At 50.2% G+C, this 26,717-nt stretch overlaps 1 protein-coding gene across 3 annotated transcripts; it reads right to left on the bottom strand.

Moving 5' to 3' along the window:
* Window positions 1–339: 339 nt before the first annotated feature.
* On the bottom strand, window positions 340–26,088 carry Mocs1 (molybdenum cofactor synthesis 1). 3 transcript variants are annotated; one of them, XM_050165074.1, is made up of 11 exons: window positions 25,895–26,087; window positions 19,925–20,051; window positions 17,856–18,023; window positions 10,206–10,370; window positions 7,529–7,590; window positions 7,092–7,203; window positions 6,794–6,906; window positions 6,291–6,401; window positions 2,236–2,356; window positions 1,754–1,801; window positions 340–1,350 (listed from the first exon to the last, which is right to left on the bottom strand). In XM_050165074.1, the coding sequence occupies exons 1-11, from the start codon at window positions 26,015–26,017 to the stop codon at window positions 590–592; spliced, it is 1,911 nt and encodes a 636-aa protein (XP_050021031.1). In that variant the 5' UTR covers window positions 26,018–26,087; the 3' UTR covers window positions 340–589. The 3 variants fall into 3 exon arrangements, with proteins under 3 accessions (XP_050021031.1, XP_050021032.1, XP_050021033.1); XM_050165076.1 differs by having other exon boundaries at window positions 1,210–1,350; window positions 1,739–1,801; XM_050165075.1 differs by lacking the exon at window positions 6,291–6,401 and having other exon boundaries at window positions 25,895–26,088.
* Between the last annotated feature and the right edge of the window lie 629 nt (window positions 26,089–26,717).

The following is a 26,717-nucleotide window of genomic DNA, read 5'->3' as shown; positions in this document are numbered from 1 at the left end:
TTAGCAGCTCTTCTCACAAAGGTCCTAAGCCTCAAGTCCAGAGCTGGCACCGTGGCTTGATTTGTGCGTTGTAAGAGCGAAGGTCACCTTAGACTCTTCTTTCTCTGATATGTGCCAGAGCAGACAGGTGTGGGTAAGGGTCGGCACGAGTTCTTAGGGGTGTAGTCCATAAGTTCATTCCATTGGAGGAGAGGCCGGGGGTCAGGGAGTGGGGACACTGGGATACATTCTTTAGGAAGTTTGTTCTTTTCCTTCCTCTAAGTGGGGTCCTCTGCTTAATGTGCCCTTGTATTTCCCCAGGGAAGAGAGGAGAAGAGAGAACCCTAAGTAAGCTGTCCATCTGAAACAATCCATATAATATGACCGACATGGGGGTCCAGTATCAGACCTTCCATTGCTAGGGTCCTGGAAGGTGTCAAGGCCAGAGGTGTCTTATGTCGAGGACATCTCCCAGGTTATGATAAATCTCAATGGTAGAGACAGGGTGACCTTAGGTCATAGTGGCTAGATTTAGAGGAATGTGACGCCTTTTCCTCGGCCCAAACTGCACCCTGTTGGGAGACATGGCTGGAGAGTGAGTGGGGTACTCTTAAGCCCGGTGGAAGTCCCCCCGCTGGCCTCCGGTCTTGCTGAGGAGCTTGACCTCCGCCACCACAATGTCCCTGCTGACTGCCTTGCACATGTCATACAGGGTGAGGGCAGCCACGGCAGCCGAGGTCAGTGCCTCCATCTCCACCCCAGTGGGGCCCCGGGCCCGGCAGGATGCCTGGATCAGCACGGCATTGCGTGGACTGTCCAGCTCCAGATGCAGCTGCACGTGGCTCAGGGCCACATGGTGGCACAGCGGGATCAGCTGACTAGTTAGCTTGGCTGCCTGGACTCCAGCCAGCTGGGCCACTGCCAAGGCATCTCCCTTCTTCAGCTGGTTCTGCTGGACAAGCTTGAAGGCCACAGGTCCAAGAAGGACCAGAGCAGAGGCCACGGCCACCCGCTCTGTATCTGGCTTCCCGCCCACATCTACCATAGCTGCCCGTCCTTCTGAATCCACATGAGTTAGCTGAGTTGAGGTTGGCCCTGGTCCTGAGGGGACAGCAGGATCCTGGGATCCTAGGCTGAGGCACTTTGAGTGAGTGTTGGAGTTGGGGTAGCAGCTGTAGCGTCTCTGAGGAGAGCCAGACCCCAGACACTGCTGAGACAGAGGAAGGGCCATGGGGATGCGGAGTCTCTTCTGCAAAGTTGTCATCTGGCCAGAGAGATTCTCTCTGGCACTCAGATTCCAAACACAGAGGGGATCCCGGGAGAAAGTGCTCCAACTTGCTGGTGGGGAATCTTGAAGCACCAAAAACAGCCCTGAAAGGAGACAAGAGAAGAGACTGAGCCTCCAAGCAAATCTTCCTCCTGACCCTTCAATGTCCCATCATGGGACAGTTAAGTTCTCATTCACACTAGGGAGAAGGAAAAGCAAAAGCCGGCGTGGTGGCACACGCCTTTAATCCCAGGACTCAGGGGCAGAGGCAGGTGGATCTTTGAGTTGAGGCCAGCCTCTTCTACAGAGCAAGTTCCAGGACAGCCAGGGCTATCCAGAAAAAAACCTGTCTTGAAAAAAAAGAAAGAAAAAAGGAGAGAGAAAAAAATGAAAGATTTAAAAACAAAAGAAGAAGACTATTGAGGGACAGACCTGAGGTTGTCACCCCACCCTACAGGACCCCCCCAGTGACAAGGGTGAGTAGTTACGTACTGATAGGTCACCCACCGATGAGGATCATGGGCCGGTTCTTCATCTGGGCAATATTGAACATGCCTGGTGGGAAAGCAGGGGGGACAGAGAAGGGAGCGCTCACTGAAATGCATGGATGCATGGATGGTTGTGGCCCCAATTCCATGCACAGCTGCGGGGCATGCACATGCATCACTGCGAGGTCACCCAAGTAGGAGCCCAGACAACAGTCTGGGAACACCCTCTCTTTCCTAAAGACAATCCGAGGGAAACCAGGGATCCAGTGATATCACAGCCTGATAAAGCAGATCAGGAGAATTTTGGGGCCATTGTGTAGCCCATGCTATGTTAATTTCTTCAAAGAAGAACTACCACACCCCAAGTTCAAAGTTTCAGCAGAAGTGACCAGTGGCCTGAAAGACACTGAGACAGGGCACCCTTGGCCCAGGCTTGCTTTATCCTCTCGTGCGCTCCTCCACTTTTCTCAGTCTAACCCAACCATTCCCACCAGCCCTTACCTGCATGCTGCTGCTTCTTCCTACCTACTGCTGCCCCGATGATTCTCAGAAGCTCCTCCTCAGAGGCTCCTCCCCGCAGGTGGTCCCGCAGGGACACCTCAGAGTTCCCAAAGAGGCAGACCTGTTGTGGATGAGAGAACAACTTGTCAGCCACCAGCCACACCAGTGCTCATGCCTCCGACATCAGGCTCACACTTGAGGCAGGACTCAGGACTATGAGGGGCAGAAGGGATTAGACATACAAGAGGCAAAAATGAGACTTCTGAGTGGGGCTTGGTCACACTTCTTTCAGAGTGCATTGCATACACGGAGAATCAAATGCATATGAAGAGAGAACATCTGAATTCAGGGCTGCTGCTATTGGCTGAGACATTTGATGGGGAAGCCACTGCCACCATGAGAGCAACCCCCCATCCATAGGGAACTGAGCACCCCGGAGGTGGTACACATATCCCGTTTCCATGGGGATACTACCACCTACTGCCTGCTTCAGTCCACGGTCCCTGCTCATGGCTGAGCAGACGAGGGCTTTGGAGGGGGCAGCTTTGGGGTTTTTGTGTCTGAGCCAGAGACTCAGTTTTTAGTTCAGGCTATGTTGTTCAGGGTGGCTGGGAACTGACAGGAACCCTCCTCCTTCTGACTGTGCTGGGTGGCAGGTGTGAGCACCATACCTGGCTGGAGACAACATCAGTGGCCACTCAGTCCTAACTCACTGTTCCCTAGCTTCTGTGAGAAGCCTGGTTAGGAGATGAGATGGATAAGGTACCACCCTGTCACAGAATTTGTGTCGGCTGTGCGTGTAGACACAGAACGTCTGAAAAGCCAGGAGGGGCCAAACTCTGGAGAAGTCAGGACTGAAGGCCCGGCTTCTTCACTGTGTCAGGCATTCCCCTTTCCTGCAGCTGCTGTTGGGTAGTCTTTCTGTACGCTGTGAACGTGCTGATAAATAAAGCTGCTTTGGCCTATGGCAAGGCAGGATAGAGCCATCAAGCAGAGAGATACAGGAGAAGAAGGGTGGAGCCTGAGAGATGCCAGAGCACCACAAGTATGGCACAGGCCACATGGTGATACACAGATTAATAGAATATAGGTTAATTTAAATGCGAAGAGCTAGCAAATAATAAGCCTGAGCCATCAACCAAGCATTTATAAGTAATATTAAGCCTCTGAGTGGTTATTTGGGAACTGGAGGGTGACAGAGAAACCTCCAGTTACAAATGGAGTCCACTGTCTGGTGTGGATCCACATAAGACCTAAGAAAACTTAAAAAAGATTCTAAATGCACAGAAACTGAGCTGTTCTAGGTTCCTAGTCTCCGAGTCTCATGCCAACAGCAGCACAGAGACTCGTCTCCCAACAGCGGAACTGTCCATCAGCTGCTACGAGCTAAGCGGCATGGCGGGTTTTCGCAGTCTCACACCAGCCTCGGTACAGAGCAGCTAATCAGCGATGTGCTGTGTGGTGGGTTTCATTTGTGCTCACAGACAAAAAAGGCTAAAAGATACACAGTAAAAGAGGTCCAGACAGAAAAACCTCTAAACAAGTTTCAATGTGTTTTACAGTGTGCGTAGGCTACAGAAAAAATAAAATGGGTATTTACAATTATAAAAAGAAATAAATAGTTTAAAAAGAATATACTAAAGTCTTTAAAGAGAGAAATAAAATAAAAAGTCATGTAGAGATGGGAAATACACAGGAAGTTTGGGTCCTGTATAGTAGTGTTGGTTCTGAATGTTCTGAATGCTGACAAACCAATGACAGTTGTCCGAGAGACATGGGACAGAAAGAGAGACTGGTAAAATACGCCAAATGCCTCAGCTTTAAAACAGAAATCAAAAATATATCTGTAAAGTGGAACTTAAAAGACGCACTGCTTTGAACAAAACAAGGCAAGAAGGTCCTTCGGGTTCCTGCTTCACAGAACAAACTGCCAGACATTCTGCAGGAGACAGAGAAAAGCTACTGACAACTTTGCCAATATAGGTGGGACAGTCTTTCAAAATTCCTGCTTCACTGAAAAGTCTGCCAGATATTCTAGACCTGAAGGCTGAAGGTGGGTGTCCCAACATTACAGAAGAACTTTGGGTGACTGTCCAGGAAGCCAGATGTCTTTGCCATTTCTAGAGTTTTGGAAGTTGCTTGCAATACACTTCCTGTTTATTTGGGTAATATTATTATCCTTTTGGGGTCTTTGATGGAGTTGAAGACTAGATAGTTATAATTATAGTTTTCCTTAGTTATGATAAAAGATAGATATCAAACTTTAGACTCACAAAGATAGGGTAACTGATAGAGTATTTTCTTTAATTTTGCCAAATACAAATAGACCGGATATTGTAACTGATTCTCGCTTGATAACTGTTTTCTTATATGTAATTTTTCTGTTAAAATGGAAAACCTTCCTTTTTGAATAGATGAAAATGGGAAAATGCTGTGGGATAGTCTTTCTGCATGCAGTGAATATATGTTGCTCTCATTGGTTGATAAATAAAGTTGCTTTGGCCTATGGCAAGGCAAGATAGAGCCAGGTGGGAAATCCAAACAAAGATGCAGGAGAAGGGCAGAGTCTGAGAGATGCCAGCAGCCACCTATGAGCACCACCAGTACGCCATGGGCCACGTGGCAACACACAGATTAATAGAATATTGGTTAATTTAATGTAAGCTAATAATAAGCCCGAGCCATCCGCCAAGCATTTATAAGTAATATTAAATCTCTGAGTGATTCTTCAGGAACTGGTGGGTGGAGGAGAAACCTTCGATTACATATAGCACCAGGCCCAGGCTCCTCTCTCTCCTTCACTGACTCTAGTTAATTGCTCTGCAGACGTCTCTTTGTTGGCTTCCCTGTGCTGGCTTCTGCCTGGAGATCAACATCCCAAAGCTGCATCTCGAACCCCAATCCTAAAGTTCTATGCTCAGCAGTCACCCCACACATTCCCTTCTAAGCGCTTATGATTCTTCTGCCCCATATGTTTTTCTTTTGTATATATGTGTCTCTGTGTTTCCCGTATATAGGGAAGTGTGTGTGCACATGTGTGTGTGTATGTGCACATACATGAAGGCAAAAGGTCAATATCAGGTATCTTCCTCAACCAATCTTCACTGTTGTTTTGGAGACAGGGTCTCTCATTGACCTAGATTTCAGCAACTCAGCTAGACTAGCTAACCAGTGAGCTCCGAAGATCCTCTTTTCTCCACTCCCCAGCCCTGGGACACAAGTCTAGAACTATGTTTGGCTTTTTACATGGGAGTTGGAGATCCAAATTTGGGTCTCCATGATTACAGAGCAAATACCTTTCTTCTGAGCCATCTCCCCAGCATGACCCCACACAGGCACCCCACACTGTCACCCCACACTGTCACCCCACACAGTCACTGCAGAGTCACTCCAGAGTCACCCCACACTGTCACCCGTCACTGAGCCATCTCCCCAGCATGACCCCACAGCTTTATCCTCACATATTTATATATCTTAATCATTGCTCAATGTCCACTTTTGAGTTCAAATCTAACAAAGATGGGGATCACATCTCCTTGTTCAGAAACTTCACATTGCTCCCTACAGTCAGAGGAACATGTTATGAATCACAGCTCTCGACAGTTTGGACTCCTCAGATCTGATTCAGACAGTATGAGTCCAGATAACAGCCATTCTTCAAGGTTTCTGAGGTCCTCAGGGACCACCATCCTCACCCCAGCACAGACATGGTGGGGACAAATGTCTACTATGCTTCTGTCCACCACCTCTGGAAGTGCCATTGAGTTCCACGGCCTCAAGCTCAACCCCGAAGAGTGACAATCAGCCAAGTAATGGGTTCTGGTCTCAAAAGTGGGTCCCTGCTGTGTGACAAGGCTACCAGAATGACACTGTGGACAGCAATCCTCACAGCACCGAGGGCTAGAGAGGACTTCTGATACAGCAGGTGCTACTCTGAAGAGCCAATGAAGGATTGAAGAACAATGGTGGCTGCCAACATAATCCCAAGTGCCCCCCACTGGGCACTGGCCGCCCCCTCTAATCAGGAGCTCAGGTGGGAGGGGCAGGATGCTCACCTTGAGGTTCCCATCGGCTGTGATGCGCAGCCGGTTGCAGGTCCCACAGAAATGCTCTGACATGGATGTGATGAAGCTGACCTGGCCTTGGAAGCCAGGGATCTTAAAGGCCTAGGGGAGAAGGTGGTGGAAGGGACAGCGTGGGCTCTCCCTCACTCCTGGATGCCCCTTGTTGATGTCAAGACTGCACTCTGCTGCTCTCTTACAGTTTGCTGGGTGACCCATAAGCCCCTGCCTCTGCTTGACTTGCTCTGGAGAAGAGTTGCTATGGATAGAGGTATCTGTGGATGGCAGGCCTACAGAAGGTCACGTGGAGGAGAGGGACAGCACTGCCCCATTTACCTGCAAAAGCATGCCCTCTGATGCCACTCAGTCTTACTGTCTAACTCTAGGCTGCTCTCTGAAGCAACACACCATGCTGTGCTGCGCTGCGCAATGTTCCTCTGCTGCACCCAGCAGGATGGAGGCAGGGCATCCCCAGCACCACCCTCCCGTTCCCTAACCTTGGCTGTGCTGGAGTCCTCCTCTGGCAGCTTCTCCAGCCCTGGCCACTGCTGCCGAATGGTGTCCAGCATCTCCTTGTAGCTAACCATCTTCCTGAAGTTCCATTTGTTGCCTGCAATTGGTTGTGGGTGGCAGGGGGAGCTTTTGAAAAAGCGATGAAGGGGACCCCGCCCGAGGGTCAGATCACAGCCACACATGACCCCAGAGCACCCCACACTGTCCTGCCACCACCCCAGGGGTTAACAGTACCTGAGACAGCCCTGAGGCCCCTGGACCCACCAAGCCCTCATCACTCACCGTCAAACGGCATGTACTCAATGAAGCGCACATCCAAGGGAAGACCCTCTGTCAAGGCCACGAAGTCCAGAAGCTCGTCTTCATTCAGGCCTCGCATCACAACACAGTTCACCTGGCCAAGGACAACTGGGCAGTGAGAGCTGTCTCCAACGTGCTCTCATGAGGACGACCCTGGGGTGTGGCACTGCTCAGCTCCAGCCTGTGCCTCTGGCCACCCGTTATTCCACGGCTGGGGTATTCCGTGGTGGCCACTGCTTTTCTCTATTCCCAATGAGGGAGAAGTGGGGACTAGACGTGGCCTGGCCAGCAGCAGTGGGAGGTTCATGTCCACTGGGCAGGCTGAGGACTGTCAAGGGTCAGTGTCATGGACCCATGGTCCCCCTGCCTGGTAGGCTCAGGAAGGAAGAAAGCAGTCAGCAGGGGTGGCAGATCCTCACCTTCACAGGCTTGTAACCCAGCTCAATGGCTTTGTGGATCCCCTCCATGACTTTGTGGAAGCCTGAGGAGAGGAGGAAGCAAGGATTCAGGGACTCCCCCCTTCTCCAGGGAACCACCACCACAGCCGTGTGGGACAGAGAATCCTGAGAGGCCATCTGGCTCGATGACCAGCAAGAGTTTTCTCTCATGGGCCAGAGGGCTGGACAACAAACAATTCAGGTTATGCAAACCGAGAGACAGCACCCAGATTCTATGTGGATACATGATGCGAAGTGTGTTTTTACTAATGTCAAAGTAAAGCAATATGGGTTTTATTTTTATTTACATTTATTTTTGCAGGTTTGTAGGTATGTGTGCATGTTCATGTTATTTGCTGAGGATGTATGCACAAGCAGAGGCCAAAACATCCTGGGGTGTCATTCCTCGGAGCTGTCTTTCTTGATCTGTTGTCTTTTTTTAAATCTAGTTTTATGTGCATATTTTTTTAGCCTGCATGTGTATCTGTATCTCACATGTGTCCCTGGTGCTGCCGGAGGTCAGAAGAGGGCATCGGGTCCCTTGAAATTAGAGCTATTTTACTATCTCGACAGTTCCGTGTGGCTTTGCTTAACGTGGGATAGAAGAAAGACGATTTTCCCAGGGAGTCAATATTGTTTAATTGGGGTTCATAGGTCATGTCCTCAATGATTAATGATTACAAGTGTTATCTGTAAAACCCACTTCTGGCTCCAAAGCTGTACAAAAACAGGTCATGAGCTGGATGTGGCCTGTGGGACACGGTTAGCTGACTCATGATCTAGCTGATGGGGAAACTGAGACCCTGCTGACCCTGCTGCAGTATTCACACTCCACCTTGTATGACGTAGGACCCTCTCTCACTGGTGTGTTCCCTTCAGAGGCAGGTGAATGTCAGAGCACACAGGGGGTGGGAGGGGATGGCTCCCTGGTGTTGGATGTGAGCCTGGGGGAGGGGCGTGGGTTAGGGAAGGAGATAAGGGAGGGAGAGAACACAGAAGAGGCCCAGCTTGAAGCACCCCTTCCACTTCCACCTCCTCGGCTCTGCTCTGTTCTGGTCACAGCTTCCTCAGAGGAAGGACCCTAGATCCAAGTCCCGTGCCACTGGGCCAGCAGAACCATCTCTCCCTCGAGCCCAGAGGTGCTCTCTGCTGAGTCTTCTCCCTCTCCATGGCACTTCAATGGATACCATGAGATCAGCAAGGCTGTTCCATGTGCTTGTAGATTTTGTCCCAGCAGTCTGCAGGGTCTGGAACCATCTCATGCATAAGCATGAGTCTGAGTTCGATCCCAGAACATGTAAAGCGGGACACAGTGGCATGCTTACAATCCCAACCCCGGGGGTGGAGAGAGGGAGAGTCCCGGGGCTCACTGGCCCCCCAGACTAGTCTAAATTAGTGTATCCCTGATCCCAGCAAGAGAAGCTGTCTCAAAAAATTCATAATGGATGACTCAAGAGGATAACAGTGGGGGCTGTCCTTTTGCCTCCACACGCACCCACAGTAATATCCTTACACACATGCCCACACACACCCACGGCACATACCCTTACACACATGCCCACACACACCCACAGTATACCCTTACACACATGCCCCCCCACAGTATACCCTTACACACATGCCCACACACACCCACAGTATACCCTTACACACATGCTCACACACACCTACAGTAATACCCTTACACACATGCCCACACACAAAAATAAAATAGAAATAAATAAGCACATTAAAACTGTATTACTACTCTTTGAATTTCATCAAAGTGGGTGATACAGCCCTCTCCAGAGGGAGGAGCCTCAGCCAGAGTTTTATGGGGCTGGAGAGACGGCTCAATGGTTAAGAGCATTGCCTGCTCTTCCAGAGGTCCTGAGTTCAATTCCCAGCAACCACATGGTGGCTCACAACCATCTGTAATGAGTTCTGGTGCCCTCTTCTGTCCTTCATGCATACACACAAAACAGAATATTGTATACATAATGAATAAATAAATAAATAAATAAGAAAAAAAGAGAATGGAGGAGAGATGGCTCAGTGGTTAAGAGCATTGCCTGCTCTTCCAAAGGTCCTGAGTTCAATTCCCAGCAACCACATGGTGGCTCACAACCATCTGTAAGGAGGTCTGGTGCCCTCTTCTGGCCTGCAGGCATACACACAAAACAGAATATTGTATACATAATAAATAAATAAATTAATTAATTTTTTTTAAAAAAACCTTCTGGAAGGCTGCGAGCAGGAAGCTGCACACCTGGGCCGGGAAGGAGGAGGAAAACGTCATGGCTGCTGTTGACACTCTCTGAAGAAAGAGGGTGGAGAGCTGCCTTTTCCAGCGCCCCTCTGACCTTCCAGAGTCCTCAGTGGCGGACTATCCACACCCCAAAAATAGGAGGGTGGGGTACCCATGGTCAAGAGAAGTCACCAACATGGGTGAGAACATTTGGAGGAGGACGTGAGGAAGGGAGGCTTGAGTCTAGATGGGCACAGAGTGACACCCTGGCCTGACACCTCAGAGCGGCCCCTTCCATCTCAGCTAGGCCAACAACCTAGCTTGGTATTAATCCCTCACATGCCTTACTGAGAGCATGTACATGATCCAGACACCGGGAGGAAGAGCGCGGCAGAGCCCTGGGGAGACCCACACTCCAGTCTGTCTGATCACCTTTTCTGCGGACGATGAACTCAAACTTGGCAGGAACCAGAGTGTCCAGGCTGATGTTAACAGCGTTGAGCCCTGCCTGCTGGAGCTGGGGCAGCAGCCGGGCTAGGTTGATGCCATTGGTGGTGACACCGATGGTTCTCAGCCCTTCTAGTCGATGAAGTTGTGCTGGGGAGAGAGAAGGAGAGCATCAGGCTGTTTTCCCTGGGAAAGGGGCAGGAGTGTAAAGGGGCTTCCGCTGGGCTTGGTAACAAGTGTGGAAATAAACCCGAGTAAGAGGCTGGACAGATGGCTCAGCTACAAAGAGCACTTGTTTCTCTTGCAGAAAAGCCAGGTTCAGATCCCAGCACTCATGCCACAGCTTACCACCACTGTAACTCTAGTTCCAGGGGGCTGAAGCCTTCTCTGACCTCATCAGGAACCAGCACACATGTGGCACACATACATATATACATGCAGGCAAAAACACTCATGCAAATAAGAACCAGAATAAAGATAACCAACAGATGAACTGTGTGGTGGTTTGAAAAAGTGTCCCAAAGGGAATGGCGCTAATTAGGAGGTGTGACTTTGTTGGAAGAAGTGTGTCACTGTGGAGGCAGGTTTTGGGGTCTCATATATGATCAAGATACCACCCAGTGTCTCAGACCACCTCCAGTTCTATGTGAGTCAGGATGCAAGAACTCTCAGCTCCCTCTTCAGCACCACGCCTGTCTGTGTGCTGCCTTGCTTGCCGCCAGGATGATAATGGACCAAACCTCTGAAGCTGTAAACCAGCCCCAATTAAATGTTTTCCTTTATAAAAGCTGTCATGGTCAAGGTGGCTCTTCACTGCCATAGAGATCCTAAGACACATTGGGGCTCACTCTAGGCTGTGTGCTCTTCGTAGGTTGGGACCTCACATTGTGCTGGGTACTTTGCTGTGAGCTGGGTGCTTGCTCTGTGCTGGGTGCTCACCCTAGGCTGTGTGATCACCCTGGACTGTGTGATCTCCCTGGGCTTTGTGATGACCCTGGGTTGGGGGCTCACCCTAGGCTGGGTGCTCGCCCTAGGCTGTGTGATCACCCTAGACTGTGTGATTGCCCTGGGCTGTTGTTCTCCCTGGGTTGGGGGCTCGCCCTGGGCTAGGTGCTCTGCTAAGAGCATCATACAGATTAGCTTGCTCAAGTTGCAGAACAAGGAGTTCCTCATTTAGTAGACAAGGAAAAAGGCTTTAGGAAATTTCTTAAATTCACAACGCCAGTAAGCCCAGCGACAGGGCTGGAGACATGGGAATCAGAACTCGATGGATGGCAGGTATTGTCCTCAATCACTCTCCACATGGTCCCACACATTCTGCTGTCCCCACCCCCACCCAGCACAGGTACTGCAGAGCCCGCCACCATACCGCTGTTCACATGGGTCCTTATGCCAGCACAGTAAGCCCTTCGCTGACTACGCCACCTCCCTAGCCCCCAGGCAGAAGGAACCTTAAAGAACTATACACAAAAGACCAGAGGAAAGAAAATGGTGGGGCTGAAAACACCCACAGTGGTCAGTCAGATCCAATAATGCCTAGAAGATGCATGGGAACTACAGTCTGCAGGCCAACGTCCCTGAAGGTCCTGCGTCCATGGAGAAGGGTTGGTCCCTAGAGTGGAGCTGTTAGGAGGTAATGGAGCCTGGAAGAGGTGGACCCTAAAGAGAGATCCTTAGGCCTTGTGTGTGGGGTAATGGAGCCTGAAAGAGGTGGACCCTAAAGAAAGACCCTTAGGCTGTGTGTGGGGGGTAATGGAGCCTATAAGAGGTGTACCCTAAAAGAGACCCTTAGGCCTTGTGTGTGGGGTAATGGAGCCTGAAAGAGGTGGCCCCTAAAGAGAGACCCTTAGGCCGTGTGTGTGGGGGTAATGGAGCCTGGAAGAGGTGGACCCTAAAGAGAGACCCTTAGGCCTTGTGTGTGGGATAATGGAGCCTGTAAGAGGTGGACCCTAAAGAGAGACCCTTAGGCCTTGTGTGTGGGATAATGGAGCCTGTAAGAGATTGACCCCCTAAAGAGAGACCCTTAGGCCATGGTGGGGGGGGGCAGTAATGGAGCCTGTAAGAGGTAGAACCTAAAGAGAGACCCTTAGGCCGTTGGGGTGGGGGTAGTTAAGGAAGACCTAGAAGCTCTGAGCATCCTCTGTTTCTGGCTCCAGAGGGTGACACATCCTCCAGCCTTTCCCAGATCAGAAGCCAGGGGCCTACCTATCCCTGAGTTTGAATCTCCAAAACTGTCTGTCATTCAAAGAGCTCACCCTCTCTGTGAAATCAGTCACCTGAATGTTCCCTGCAGCAACACAAAGTCTCAAGTTATCCAGTGTCAGCCTATTAAGCCTACTCTACGCAAAGACTAGATTATAGATTTAAAAAAATAACTAAAAAAACCTATCATTTTTTTATAACGAACAAGTTTTCTTGTACAATGTGGGTGTCCTAATCAGGGTTTCTGTGGCCGTGATGAAACACATGACCAAAGGCAATTGTGCAGGAAACTGGCTATTTCACTCCCAGTTCCATGGAGCAGTTCATCATCAGAAACAGAGAGCAGAAACTCAACCAAGGTAGCCACCTGGCGGCAGGAGCTCATGCAGAGGCATGGGGGGTGAGGGGGCTGCTTACTGGCTTGTTCCCCATGGCTTGTTCAGCCTGCTTTCTTATAAAACCCAGGACCATCAGCCCAAGGGTGGCACCAAACACAATGGGCTGGGTCCTCCCCCACGAATCAATAACTAAAAAAATGTCCTGCAGGCTTGCCTTTAGCCTAAACTTAGGGACACATTTTCTTAACTGAGGCTCTGCCTCTCAGATGACTTTAGCTTGTGCCCAGCTGACACAGCTGTCCAGGGCAGGGAGCAAAGAGACACTATCCTTGACCCCTACCTGATTTTGTTCCCTGAGGACTATGACTAGGACAAGCTCTTCTGGCCCTTGGACCAGGCCCTTCCATCAGCTTCACCTGACAGAGACTAAGAGCCAAGTGCTGGAGTCTAGCTGAACTGAGAAGAGGCTGGATTACCAAATTAACCCCACGACTCATGAAAACCAGCTCGCTGGGAGCAGTTCCCTCCAAATGGGAACATTTTCTGTGGGGGTGGGGGACTCATGAGCCTCAGGAGGAAAACAAAAGGCTACAAGCCTAGGAGAAGGAAGCTTGGAGGGTTCCTGAGGGTTCCTCCTTAGCAGTATAAAAAGCAGCAAATTTCTGGGGATGGAGAGTACACAGTCCAGCTCTAGGAGATGTGTGGTCAGCAGCCAGCAGGCTGTGCAGAGCTCCAGGGCACAGCTTTCCTGAGTTGTCATTCGTGTTGGGGTGCACTTTTGATGATGCAGATGCCTTGTGTCACCCTTTCTCCTGGAAGTAACCCCTCATTTCCACTACTGTTAGTAACCTCCAAAATCTCACTGGCTTACTGAGACAGATATTGTTACTTTGGTCTCCTGTTGATTCCATTTTAGGGGGTAAGTAGGGATGTGTGTGTGTGTGTGTGTGTGTGTGTGTGTGTTGTGTCTTCCTAAGAAAAGCCTATCATACAACAGCATGCTCATAGTATAGGACTGGAATTCCACAGCCTTTCTGAAGAGAAGTCACACATGGATTTTTACAAAGTCCTTGACCTGAAAATTTGTCAGAATTTAACCTACAGTTTATTGGAGAGCCACACATTTGACTCTGAAAACAATCCAGTTAGCTAGCAGCCACAAAACTAGTTGAACCATGTTTCTCTAGACATAACATGTGTCATAACCCCAAACACCTCTGTGAACCAATGCTCTGGGTCCATCACATGAGCTGTGGGCTTGAATGTGAAATGTCCCCCATGGTTGTTGGTTTGAACACCTGATCTCCAGCTGGAGGTACTGGTTAGCAAAGCTATGGAACTTTTGGAACTTTGGGCCTGGCTGACAGACAAAGGGCTGAAGAGGGGGTGCTAGTTGCCCCTAGTTTGACCAGTCTCTGCTTCCTGACATACAGCAAGCTTCTGCCACCATGGGCCCAGTCGTCGACCTTCCCTACCATCAAACTGTGCTCTAAAATCAATCTCTTCCCGTAAGCTGCTTTTTGTCAGGTACTGGTAACAGGCACGAAAAAGTAACTAATGTCTATACAAGGGGCAGGGCAGATCTAAATCAGCAACAGGACAGGAGAGAGGCGGTTGGGACACACACCTACACAGATGTCAGACAGCCTCACAGCGGCCAAAAGCAAAATATGTTCCTTTCACTAAAAGAAAGTAACACTTGCTGTTTGAGAGAGACAGAGACAGAGACAGAGAGACAGAGATAGAGGTTATGAGCTCACGTGGCCAAATCACCACCTTCTAATAACTTAAAAAAATAATTGGGAACTTGCAGGAAGGTGGACAGTGGTTAGAATGTGGCATGGCCTGGATGGAGGGGACTGGCAGAGAATCTGCTTGGCTACGGGGACAGCAAGGCTCTGAGAGCTCTGTCAGGCCCTCAGCCACTCCTCGGCACGATAGTCCCGATGATGGATCATCGCTTATCCCTTTCTGAAGAACTTGGTGAAGTCATCTGGGAGACCACTAGAGAAGTCTGGGAAGCTGCCATGCACTGCTGGAAACAGGTGAGGATCACAGCACTGACCAGCCTCAGGTGTCCCCTCCTCCAGCCTCTCTCTCCTCCAGAGCCCCAGGCCTGGTGGATGGAACGCTGTTTCTCCCTGCGGGAGTCAAGACCTGAAGACAGGCGATAACAGCCATGAATGAGCCCCTTGTCAGGTTCTGGGAGGACCTGCCACTCTGCTTTGCTTGAGCCTCCTCAGCCAGAGGACTACGGGAAGTCTGCACAAGCCACACCCCCACAGAACACAGACATAGGGGACCTCACTTGAGGCTAAACGAAGGGACCTATTTCTCTCCCTCCCTCACCCTTCGCTGTCCTTCCTTCTCATCCAAACAAAGAAAGATTTTAAAAAAGGAAAGAAAGATAGAAAGAAAAGGGAGAGAGAGAGAAAGCTGAGCTCAAACCCTAAACTTCATGAAAACCAGCCACATGTGGCCATTATTACCTGTAACCCCAACAAGTCTAAACCCAGCACGGTGGGGGACAGACAGGATGGTGGGCTTGCTGGCTGCCAGCCTAGCTCCAGGCACAGTTCGGGACTCTGTCTCAGTGAATAAGGTGGAGGGTGATACAGCAGGACAAAGATGTTTTCCCGTGGTCTCCCCCCATATGTGTATAGACCATGTGGATCCACCCCCCCCAAATCTACTCTAGAGTCCTAATTTAAAATCCTGTCAAAAATCAGCAAACATGAGACAGATGCAGCAAACCCTAGCAGGCTTTCCACGGATGCGATAAAGACCTTTTCTAAAGCAGCCAGAGGAGGAAAGGATTTACTTGGCTTCTACGGTCTGTTCACAGCCCATCACTGAGGGAAGCCAAGGCAGGTAGGTACTCAAACAGGGCAGGAACCTGGAGAGGTGCTGCTTACTGCCTTGCTCCCTGGGGCACACTCTACCTGCTTTCTTATAGAACCCAGGACCACCAGCCCAGGTGGCCCACCTAGAATGGGCTGGGCCCTCCACCATCAATCACTAATCAAAAAAAAAAAAAATATGTCCCATAGACTTGCCTGTAGACCAATCTGGAAGGCCCCGGCTTGACAAAAGACTCATCAGCACAATGATACATATAATAGATAAAAATATTAACATTTTGAAATAAAATTTGGAGAAGATTAAGAGGCTGCATTTCTCAAGCCTTCTATGACACTGAAAGGAGTCAAAGGGCAGCAAGCACAGGCTTCAAAGTCAGTGACAGCGAAGTGATCCTCAGAGTGCAGCAGACTGCATTCAAAACAAACTTACTCTGCTTTACAGAGCATTACGTGGCAATAAGCCATCTCTGATTTCCCACACTCTAATGTAAACTGAATGAGCTTTATTACAAAGGCTGCATCTTTAATCTTTGGAGAGAAAACCAGAAAATGATTATGGTAAAGACAATCTCAGCATAAAGGGAACAGCAGATAGTCACGTGGGTGGAAAGAGAAGGAGAAATCAGCCATCAGGAGAAAATGGCTGCCCTCCCAAGAAAAAAGAACGAGGAAATCTGAAATCAAAGGACCATTTAAGCTGGGTCATTTACCTGCACTTGAAAGGTGGGGCAGAAGGATCACAAGTTCAAGGTCATCTTTGGTTATATAGGGAGCACGAGGCCAGCCTGGGTTAACGAGACCTTGCCTAAAACATCACACACACACACACACACACACACACAATTAATAAACATATATGCACATATCTATATGTATGTTTGTGTGTATCTTAAAGTGACATTAGACTTCTCAGAAACAATGCTTGCCTTAAAGAGACGACTGTATGACATTCTTAACATATATGTGTATATAAGTTGAAAATGTGGAAGTCAGGACATGGGGTTACACCCAGATAATAGACACCATAAAGGAAAAAAAAAAGGCGATATAGAGAACAGTATTACACAAACAATGGGAAGACATTTACCCAAGCTTCTGAGAACCATACTGAATGCCAGCAGGACACAAAGGAAGAGCCTGTTCATGGTATACACACTTTTTTAAAATTCAAGGAAACCATACGAACACCAAGAACTTTCAGAGAACCAAATGAAATGACACCACTCCTCAATGACAATGAAACCATAAGGAGATAGTTGCATGACCTTCTTAACACACTGCAGAAAAGACCCTCGATGCCAAATGTTACCACCTGGCGAGTTTAGAGGGACAGCTCAGTGGCTGAGAGCATCCATTACCCTTCCGGAGGACTGGAGTTCAGTATCCACTCACTAGCAGGTAGCTCACAGGTGCCTCTAACTCCAGCTCCAGGAGATCTGATGCCCTCCTTATGGCCTCTTTGGGCACTGCATTCTTGTGTGTGTGTGTGCACAGGCGCGCGCGTGCACACACACACCACACACACACACACACAGAGTAAAAACCAAACTTAAAAACACAACAAAAACCAGGTGGCAGCACCTAATTAGTTCACAGCCCGAAGCTGGCCAGGGTCTGAGAGAAAGAGTGGCTAGAAGAAGCAGGAGCATGCACTGGAGGCAGAGAGGTCAAGGTCCTGCTGAGTTGAGAAAATCTGAGCAGGGACCCAACAGAGGGCAAATTACAAGCTCCTGGCAAAGGGAAGAGAAATGCAAAGAAGCCATCTGTGTGGTCAGAGAGGGGGAAGGAGCAGAGTAGTGGCTAGCAGGAGCCTGGCCACGGGGGCCTCCTGATGTGGACTCTGAACACTGAGACCTTGAGCAAGATGAACCTCTTCATAGCCATCGTTCCTCATCAAGACAGAATAAATAGCAGCTGTCTTAGAGGGTGTTGCAGGACTCGATGTCAACAGGAGTGACAACGGCCAAATCAGCATTAGTTAGCACTGGGGTCCAACTGAATGAGAGTGGAGACGAAAACAGCAATTGACATGTATCCAACTCACCCACAATGTCCACCACAAATGACATGTATCCAACTCACCCACAATGTCCACCACAAATGACATGTATCCAACTCACCCACAATGTCCACCACAAATGACATGTATCCAACTCACCCACAATGTCCACCACAAATGACATGTATCCAACTCACCCACAATGTCCACCACAAGTGACATGTATCCAACTCACCCACAATGTCCACCACATCCGGCCGGATGAGCGGCTCTCCACCTGTGAGACGGATCTTATCCACGCCTTCCTTCACAAAGAGCCGAGCAAGGGTCAGGATCTCCTCTGTGGTCAGTAGGTCAGCCTTGGGGGTCAGGGACACACCCTCCTCAGGCATGCAATACCGGCCTAAGAAAAGGAAGGGGTGAAGAGGCGGGGGACAGGTGTGGCAGGCAGGCGGAGAAGATGCCTCTGCTCCTTAATAGGCTAACTGCAGACCTGAACCCCACCTGAACGCTACAAACTCGCTTGGCATTTCTCACGTCCCTGTCATCTGGCCTTACTATCCCTCCATCTGGGAGCTGAGCATGGGTTGATAAACTAGGCAAAAAGCAGAGTGTGGCTCAGAGCAGGGGAATGCCCGAGAGGCTGCCTCCTTCACTCTGATGGCAGCTGGGCAGACTAGCCTAGAAAGACCTCCAAAGGCCAGGGCCATGGGCCTGGTCGGTTAGCACAGTCCATTCTCATTCTGTCTAGCAGTGGTAAAGGCACCTCTTCTGCACTTGCCTGAGATGAAGGGAATGATGTGGGCTTGGTGAGAGTCACTGCCCTCTGTCACTACAGTGTGCCCACATCCAGCCTAGGTGCAAATTTGCACCAGGCTGGAAAACCTAGGGGTTCCTTGTCAAGATGAAGGAGCAGAGTGGCGTAAGCAGATGAGCTGTGGAGGTAGGGAACCATTTCCTCCCATCACTTTCTGCAGGCTGCCTTTATCAAGGGTCAGGCTAGACTCAGACATGTCCATCCCTGTCAATAAACCAAGTGGCTATCAGCATGGCCCAATACAAAAACACAAACTCAAAACATTGTGACTTTTTTTTTTCTGCAACTGTGGGTATGTGTACACGTGTTATGTGCAAGTGCATGTGTGCATGTAGAGGCCAAAGGTCAACCTGGGGTGTCCTCCTTACTCACTCTCCATCATATTTTATGAGACAGGGTCTTATTTTTATCGGGCGCTTGCTTATCGAGCTACACTGGCTGGCCAGTCGAGGAGTCCACTAACCCTGCCTTCCCAACACTGGGTTAAGAAAGCACTTCCACACCCTACTTAAAAAAAAATACCACGGATTCTGATAATTGAATTCAGGTTTTCATGCTTGTATGGCAAGTACTTACTGATTGAGCCATCTCCAGGGCCCCTACAATTGTGCATGTGTGAGTGTGTGTGTGTGTGTGTGTGTGTGTGTGTGTGTGTGGTTTTGTTTCTCTGGAACTCAGCTACCAGATTCTCAGTGTGCTCTTTGTAAACATCAACATCTAACAATATCAGAAGGTTGGAAACGCTTCTCGGAGTCACAAAGCCAAACACCCACCGAATGCACATCTGGACCCTCAAGACTAAAGAGACAATGAGAACAGGACAGCACATGTGTAGTATATCTTGTTTGGTAACCATTTACCAAATACATATGCATTTACTTACTCAGTACTCCTTATTGAGAGATATAGTAGGGGCAGGCGGAGGGGCAAGAGAAAAATGAGGAAACACATAAGTGGGGCTTAGAGGGAGAACAGGGCTGAAAGGGAAGAAAGGAGGAAGGCCACACTGCAAGTCTCCAGCAGCGGACAGCCCCCCAAGAGCAGTCCCAGGACTACATAGTTCTGTGTGTTGGTGTGGCTGTAGCTGGTCCAACACAGGACTGGGCATTTCATGGCTATGGGTATATTTATCACTCATCTGAAATGTCGCACACCCCTCCCCTCCACACACACCCTAGGCCATGTCTTGGGCTTCGGGTTCTGAAGGGAAACAGGAGGAAAGAGCTCTGGAGAGGAGAACAGCCCAGACCTACTTTTATCCCTAAACCCGATCACAACTGTTTCCAAATCTAATCTTGCGGAGAACCTAGCTTCCACAATCTGAAAGCAAACTTAAACCCTGTGTTGAAGCAAACTTCAACCAGCTGCCAATGAGGGGAGGTGAGTGGGAAGGGGAGAGGGAAGGAGAGGGCTGAGGAAGACTTTCGAATATGAAGCTGTCACTTAGGCAGAGGGGCAGTGGCCCAGAGCTGGCCCAGGTGACTCACATCGGAGGTTGCACTTCTCCGTGAGAGAGATCCGCAGGTAACTGTGCTGCCGGCCAAAGCTGTCGGTGAGGAAGGCAGAGAAGGGAGCTGCGTGCTCCTGGAGGAACTGGAGCCTCATGGACAGCCCCTGCAAGGACAGGGACAGATGATGCTGTGGCCCTTCCTTATTGGTTCTGTGGCTCTGGACCTCGGCTCTGGCTCAGCTGTGGAGAGCCGAAGGAGCCCAGAGAAGCCTCTCCCTTGGCTTGAACAGCACCCCAGCCCTCCAGATATCCACAGTAACCTGGACTCTTCCTCTCCCTGACCGAATGAAGTACCCGCTACTGAGACTGCACAGACAGCTTCCCTACAGGAGTTAGCCCAGGCTAGGCGCATTCAAGTTGGAGGGCACAGGGCTGGGAGTCTAGGGTTTTTCTACACAGCCCCCACACTTTGCATTCCTTACCCAGTGCCAAAAGGAAGGATTAGTCAGTCATTGTATGAGGCTGCAGAAGATGTGAAACCTGGGAGACAGGTTTGGGGCAGAACGGCGCCATCTTGTTCATCAACAGCTCTAGGGAATACAGTTCTGTGTGGCTGAGAAGCTCCTCTGTCCAACTTAACACAGGGTTGTGCAAAGGCCAGGGAGGGGCCAAATAAATCCAGGAATTAGGAGTGAGAGGACCAAGGAGCATGACTCAGCAGAAACCCGAGAGCAAGGCTGGCCAAGGAGGAATTAAGGGACTGGCCATTAGCCCAACCTGCCAACAGACGCCCTTCCCTCCCAGCTGGCCAAGCAAAATTATCACTGTGGTACACCAAGCCCTATTCTGGGATGCTTTTCTCTTCCCACACCTCACAGCCCCATCCCAAGAGCCCATCTCACTTCCTTCAGTCTCCTGGAGGCACAGGGTGGAGGACAACAGGAGCCTCTCCCATCCAAGGTGTCAACGCTGACCACAGAGAATCTACTGTGGGTAACAAAAAGGCCTGCCTCTAAGCCTAGGAGGAAAATGACAGCTGCAAACCCAGCTGCACAGAAACACTTCCAGAGGGGCTTTGCCTGGCACAAGGCTCTCAACACCAATCAGCCCATCTGATTGACCACAGAGCTTCCAGGACAGCTGGGTCCTGCTCTCAAGGGTGACTTCCTCTGGTGTCTGCACTCAGCACTATGTAGCCAGGGTTGAAGAGCGGCAATCCTGGCTCTGAGCAGACTTTGGAGCAGGTAAACCTGATTACAAACCAGGTTCTAGCTGTGGACCAAGCACTTGGATACGCTTAGGTTTCAGACATGACCCTGCCTTTGGATTTTGCAACACAACGTTATCATCTACAAAGAACCACACAGTTATGCTGAAAACAAAACAAAACATGTTTTAGGTTATGGCTTTGTGTTGGGCCACAACTCCAAGCTATCTTGGGGCCCGGGTGACTTGTGGGGTGTGTAATGGGCATGCACGAAGGACTGCGGATGTTCTAGAGAGATGCTGTGCCCCTCACTGTCTACCTTGACTGTTGAAACAAGGTACTCAGGAGTTGGAATTTCCCCCAAGAGGATCATGCTGGGAGGAAGAAAAGATGCCAGCCTGAGGGACCTTGTCTTCCCACAGAGATCTCACACCACAGGGTTGTGAGAGCCTGAGGGGCCTCATCTTCCTGGACCTCAGCTTCCTACAGAGATCTCACGCAGTTGTGAGAGCCTGCCAGGTCCACTTCTCAGGAAGGGCCTGGGGCTGAGACAATGATGAATCAGGGACGGACACCTTGACTGGAACTGCTCAGTATGCACACTCTTGCCTTCTGTTTAAACCTAAACCTCACGTCAGGACCCCAAAGATCGGCTTGTGGGGGGAGGTGTCCACTGAATCTCTTTGTGCCTCTTCCCAATATGGCCACATTGAATACAACCACTCGTTTCCTGCTTTTCACTGCTAGTTTGACTCATTTGGCGCCTTGAGGATAGTGCCCACGCTTGGCCTCTCCAGCTGGGCGTGAGCTCTGACAAGCCTGCGGGACAGTCGGACTTGCCTGCTTAGCCTCCTCCTCTGCAGGGAAGACAACCCCACCTAATTCACCTGATGGCTCTTTACAAAGGCTGTCACTAAGCATTGCCATCGGTGATGCTAACACTGTCAACCTGACAGATGTAGAACTGCCTAGGAGACAAGCCCCTCCAGGCACGAGAGGTTATCTAGATCACATTAATTAAGGCGGGAAATGCCTGCTTTACAAGCCTGGGGACCTGAGTTCAATGCCCAGAACCCAGGTTTAAAAAGCTAGGGAGAGATCCCTGGTGTTTACTGACGAGCCAACCTAGCTAACTTGGCAAGCCCTGGATCCCAATAAAAGACAAAAACAAAGTGGATGGCACCTGAGGAATGTCACCTGAGAGGGCCTTCTCGCTTCCAAATACATGGGCACACGCACAAGAACAAACCCGGGCCCCCAAACTATTAGATAAGAGCTGCCCCAAGCTTGATTATAGTAGGGTACTTTGATGGAGGAAGGTAATTGGTTAATTATAATAAACCAACTGCTTGGCCTCATAGCTTAGAACATAGGTGGGTGGAATAAACAGAATAGGATGCTGGGCGGAAGAGGAAGTGAGGTCAGACTCTGCTCTGCTTCCTGAGAGACGCCATGCTCCGATCTCCCGGGCAGATGCATGCAATGAAGCTCCTCTCAGCTCCGAACCCAGAATGGACAGAGGCTAGAATCTTCCCGGTAAGCGCACCTTGGGGTGCTTACACACATCATTAGAAATGGGCTAGTCCAGTTGCGAGAATTAGCCTGTAAGGGCTAGAGTTCATGGGCCAAGCAGTTCTTAAATGAATACAGTTTGTGTGTTGTTATTTCGGGCATGAGCTAGCCAAGCGGCTGGGGTGTTGGGGACGCAACCCCGCCGCTTCCAATTTCAACAGTACTTTGCATCTCTGGTTCCTGACCAGAATAGACATGGACCTCAGGATCTGGGTAGGTTAGAATGAAGAGGAGGGACACTCCTGGCACTCTCCTCCCGGCACAGTCCTCCTCCCTGCTCCTTCTCCTCCCAACACCATCCTCCCTGTGCCATCCTCCCTGTGCCATCCTCCCTGTGCCTCCCTGTTCCTCCCTGATCCTTTTGGCACCATCCTTCCTGTTCCTCTCTGTTCCTCCTGGCCCTGTCCTCCCTGTTCCTCCCGGCCCTGTCCTCCTGATTCCTCACTACCCCGCATCTCCTACACCTACTTCCTGTCTACGACATCCACTGTCAGTTTCTGGTCTTTAGAACTCTAACCATCTAGGAGACTTTGCCTTACCCAGAGTCAACCATGCCTTTGTCCTTGAACCCCACCACAGACAGAGTTGCAGAGAAAGGAAAGGTATACCTGAATTGAGCTAAATTCATTGGGAAAGATGTCGGGCCCACCTCGGTCATCGACTTCCCTTGGCATCTGTGAACGCTGTCCTCTTGTATTTACTGACCAAAGGCTCCTTTCCACTCTCCCCATGGCCAGATCCCATGTAAGATTCACCTCTCTTTCATACACACAGCATGATGCACAGGAAGCCCAGTGGGCATCCCATGGCTCTACCTCAGACCCCCAGAGTCCAGTGAGCACCCCATGGCTCTCTACCTCAGACCCCTATTGCCCAGTAAGTACCCCATGGCTCTCTACCTCAGAACCCCACAGCCCAGTGAGCACCCCATTGGCTCTCTACCTCAGATCCACAGAGCCGAGTGAGCACCCCCATGGCTCTCTCTACCTCAGACCATCAGAGCCCAGTGAGCACCCCATGACTCTCTACCTCAGAACCCCACAGCCCAGTGAGCACCCCATGGCTCTCTACCTCAGACCCCCAGAGCCCAGTGAGCACCCCCATGGCTCTCTCTACCTCAGACCCCCAGAGCCCAGTGAGCACCCCATGGCTCTCTACCTCAGACCCCCAGAGCCCAGTGAGCACCCCATGGCTCTCTACCTCAGAACCCCACAGAGCCGAGTGAGCACCCCCATGGCTCTCTACTTCAGACCATCAGAGCCCAGTGTCCCTATAGGAAAGGAAGGCAGGTGGGAGGCCTGGACATTTATACCTCTGCATCTGCCCACTGGCAGTTCTGTAAAGGGGCTGAATACATAATTTCATCTCACCTCTAAGATTCTCTTACAGATTCCCATGCCCTGTGCTCCTGGACAAGGAGAGCTGGTCCAAGCCTCTGGATTTATAGAAAGAAATCAAGGGAAAGTGAGAGCCCAGATTAGAAATCAGATCAAATCAGAGGCCAACAAAACATCATAGGACTCCTTAGGCCTTATTCCACCTGAGTCATTAAATGTGCTTCAAGCAGCCAACGACAATTGCTGATTTGGCTGGCTGCATGCACTGTGGGAGACTCTGTGGAAATACCTAGAAAGGCTGAGGGAGCCCCAGCAGAGATAGCCAGGATTGCTGGTCCAGGTGGGAGGGGCCTAACATCTGCCACAGGTTGGAAGGATCAGTCCTCGCCACACACATGACACAACAGGACCTGCATTCTCTAGGCTCTGGGTGTAGAAAGGAACACATATGAACGTTTAAGCTCCAGGACACTGTATACTGAAGACAGTAACATGCCCTTCTACAAAACACGGCCCTGATTCTCTGAGAGGAGAGAATCGCTTGGCTAATAAGCTGTGGGGCTCATTCAAATCCCAGGATTTGGCTCTGGTGCCTGTGCCCCCTGCTATATCACTCATGCCCTCACTATATGAAAGACCTGGTACAGCGTCTGAGAGGTGGCGGCTGGCACCTGTTCCTGCGGCCCTGCCTTTTGGTGACCTGCCTTACATGAGGATCAAAGGCTATCAGTTATGTCACATGGGCCCTCTCACAAAAAGTTCAAAATAAATTATGAGGAAGAAGAAAACTCTTTTTGCTAGTATCATGTTAAAGTTCTTACAGTCGAGAGGTGGTGACACACGTCTTTAATCCCAGCACTCGGGAGGCAGAGACAGGCCAACCTGGTCTACAAGAGCTAGTTCCAGGACAGGCTCCAAAGATATAGAGAAACTTTGTCTCGAAAAACAAAACAAAACAAACAAACAAACAAAAAAACCCAACCAACCAACAAACAAACAAAAAACGCTCTTACAGTGGCCTGGGCTTTCCCAGAGCTTCACTCAATCAAGTCCAAAGTTCAAGGGTTTGAAATCCCTGTAACTACGAGCCTGCTCTATCTGAGGCTCCAGGAGAGGCAGGTCTGAGCTAGTGAGCACTTTGGCACAAGTCAGCTTCCGTCTGGGTCTTGAGCAAGGCAGGAGAGTCAAACATTGGGAAACTCAAGAGTCCCAGGACATCAAAGAGAATCCTGGGAGTCACAAGAGAAGCAGATGGATCTACAAGGAAAGGAAGGAGCGCCCCACAAACACTTCCCTAGCCATGCAGGCAAACAAACCCACACTGGAAACAGTGATGCAGTGACCACCCTGCCCCGCACCACAAAGACAGGCAGGGCTCCTAACCTCCCGCGTGGTCTTGCTCTGTTCCTGACCTCCCAAGAGAAACAAGGTAGCCCTTGGAGCACTGCCACTACAAAGTGACAACCAACTGTGGGTGGCACCTGAATAACATTATTTTTAGTCTTTGTCACACTAAGAAGCAGGTGTCCTGGTGACACTTGGCTATGGTTCTGGCACCCTTCACTCAGGAGGTGTGGGAAAACGTTTAAAAGGTTAGGTAGCAGGGAAGGCTAATGAGTTTCTTCTCACTGAAACCTAAGTCTCACTCCTGGGGGCCCCTATTTGCTGCAGCTGGAGACCTGTTAGAAGGTGGCAGGGCCGGGGTAGGGGAGTTCAAGGCAAAGTCTGAGGAGTCCCACCCACTGGGTAGGAGTGAACTCAATCAACCCATCAGTGAGTGCCCTGGGTCGTCCCCAGAAGCGGCCTCCAGGACGGAACTAGGTACTTTCTCCACGTTCAGGGTGGCATGCTAGGATCGTTAGGTGAATGCAGGCAGGTGGGGTGGGCTCACCTCCCTGGCGGGTCTCGAGGGCTCCCCGGGACGGGGCTGCGTCACCGGAGCCCCTGAGCTGCAGCCCCGGGCGCTGGACTTCAGGAGTCGCCGCAGCATCCGGAAGGCAGACCGCGCCGCCATGAAGCCAGCAAAAGGAAGTGCCTGGCCTGGCCTGGGCCTCCAGAGCACTGTAACCCAGGATCTGGCTTGGGTCACTTCGGAGGGGAGGAGGGGGAGGAGCGGAGGGCGGTGCTCAAGCAACCAATCAGCGAGAGCCCCGCTCCGCATGGCCCTCTGGAAGTTGTAGTTCACTCGCTCCGCCCCCTTCCAGGAAGGCGGCAAGTTCTTGTGCAGAAATGTCAAGTCTGGGAGAGCTAGGGATCTTTTCCTTCAGCTTTGCCTGGTCTTGGACTTAAGCAGTCTTTAGATGCAACATATAAAGGAAGAAGTGGCATAAAAGTATTTAGGCAAGTTACAATTTTTACATATTAATAAAATATTTAATAGTCTTTATTGCTCTTATGGAGGGGTGATAAGACCCCACCTAGGATCCCACTCTTTGTAAACCACGGTGGCATCAAATTCACAGATCTCTGCCTCTGCTTCTCGAGTGCTGAGATTACAGGCCTTCACCACTGGGCCTAGAAAAAGAAAAAAAAATGTTTTAACTTTTCAAAAGTATTATGTGAGCCAGGTGGTGGTGGTGGCGCACACCTTTAATCCCAGCACTTGGGAGGCAAAGTTAGCCTGGTCTACAAGAGCTAGTTTCCAGGATAGGCTCCAAAGCTACAGAGAAACCTGGTCTCAAAATAACAAAAAATAAAATAAAATAAAAAATTAA

This window comes from Alexandromys fortis, unplaced genomic scaffold (genome assembly GCF_014885135.2).
Source record: "Alexandromys fortis isolate MF-2015 unplaced genomic scaffold, M_Fortis_MF-2015_v1.1 scaffold_121, whole genome shotgun sequence".
Lineage (NCBI taxonomy): Eukaryota > Metazoa > Chordata > Mammalia > Rodentia > Cricetidae > Alexandromys > Alexandromys fortis.
The sequence above is the reverse complement of the archived record's forward strand: the minus strand, read 5'-3'. Positions and strand labels throughout refer to the sequence as shown.

What these genes read in the sequence shown, in the direction of transcription:
- Mocs1 (XM_050165074.1), bottom strand. Translation starts at nt 26,017, where the DNA reads ATGGCGGCGCGGTCTGCCTTCCGGATGCTGCGGCGACTCCTGAAGTCC. An exon ending in GGAGAAGTGCAACCTCCGAT is followed by an intron (nt 18,024 to 19,924) that starts GTGAGTCACCTG and finishes TCCTTTTCTTAG; the next exon opens with GCCGGTATTGCATGCCTGAG. An exon ending in GGATGTGGTGGACATTGTGG is followed by an intron (nt 10,371 to 17,855) that starts GTGAGTTGGATA and finishes CTCTCTCCCCAG; the next exon opens with CACAACTTCATCGACTAGAA.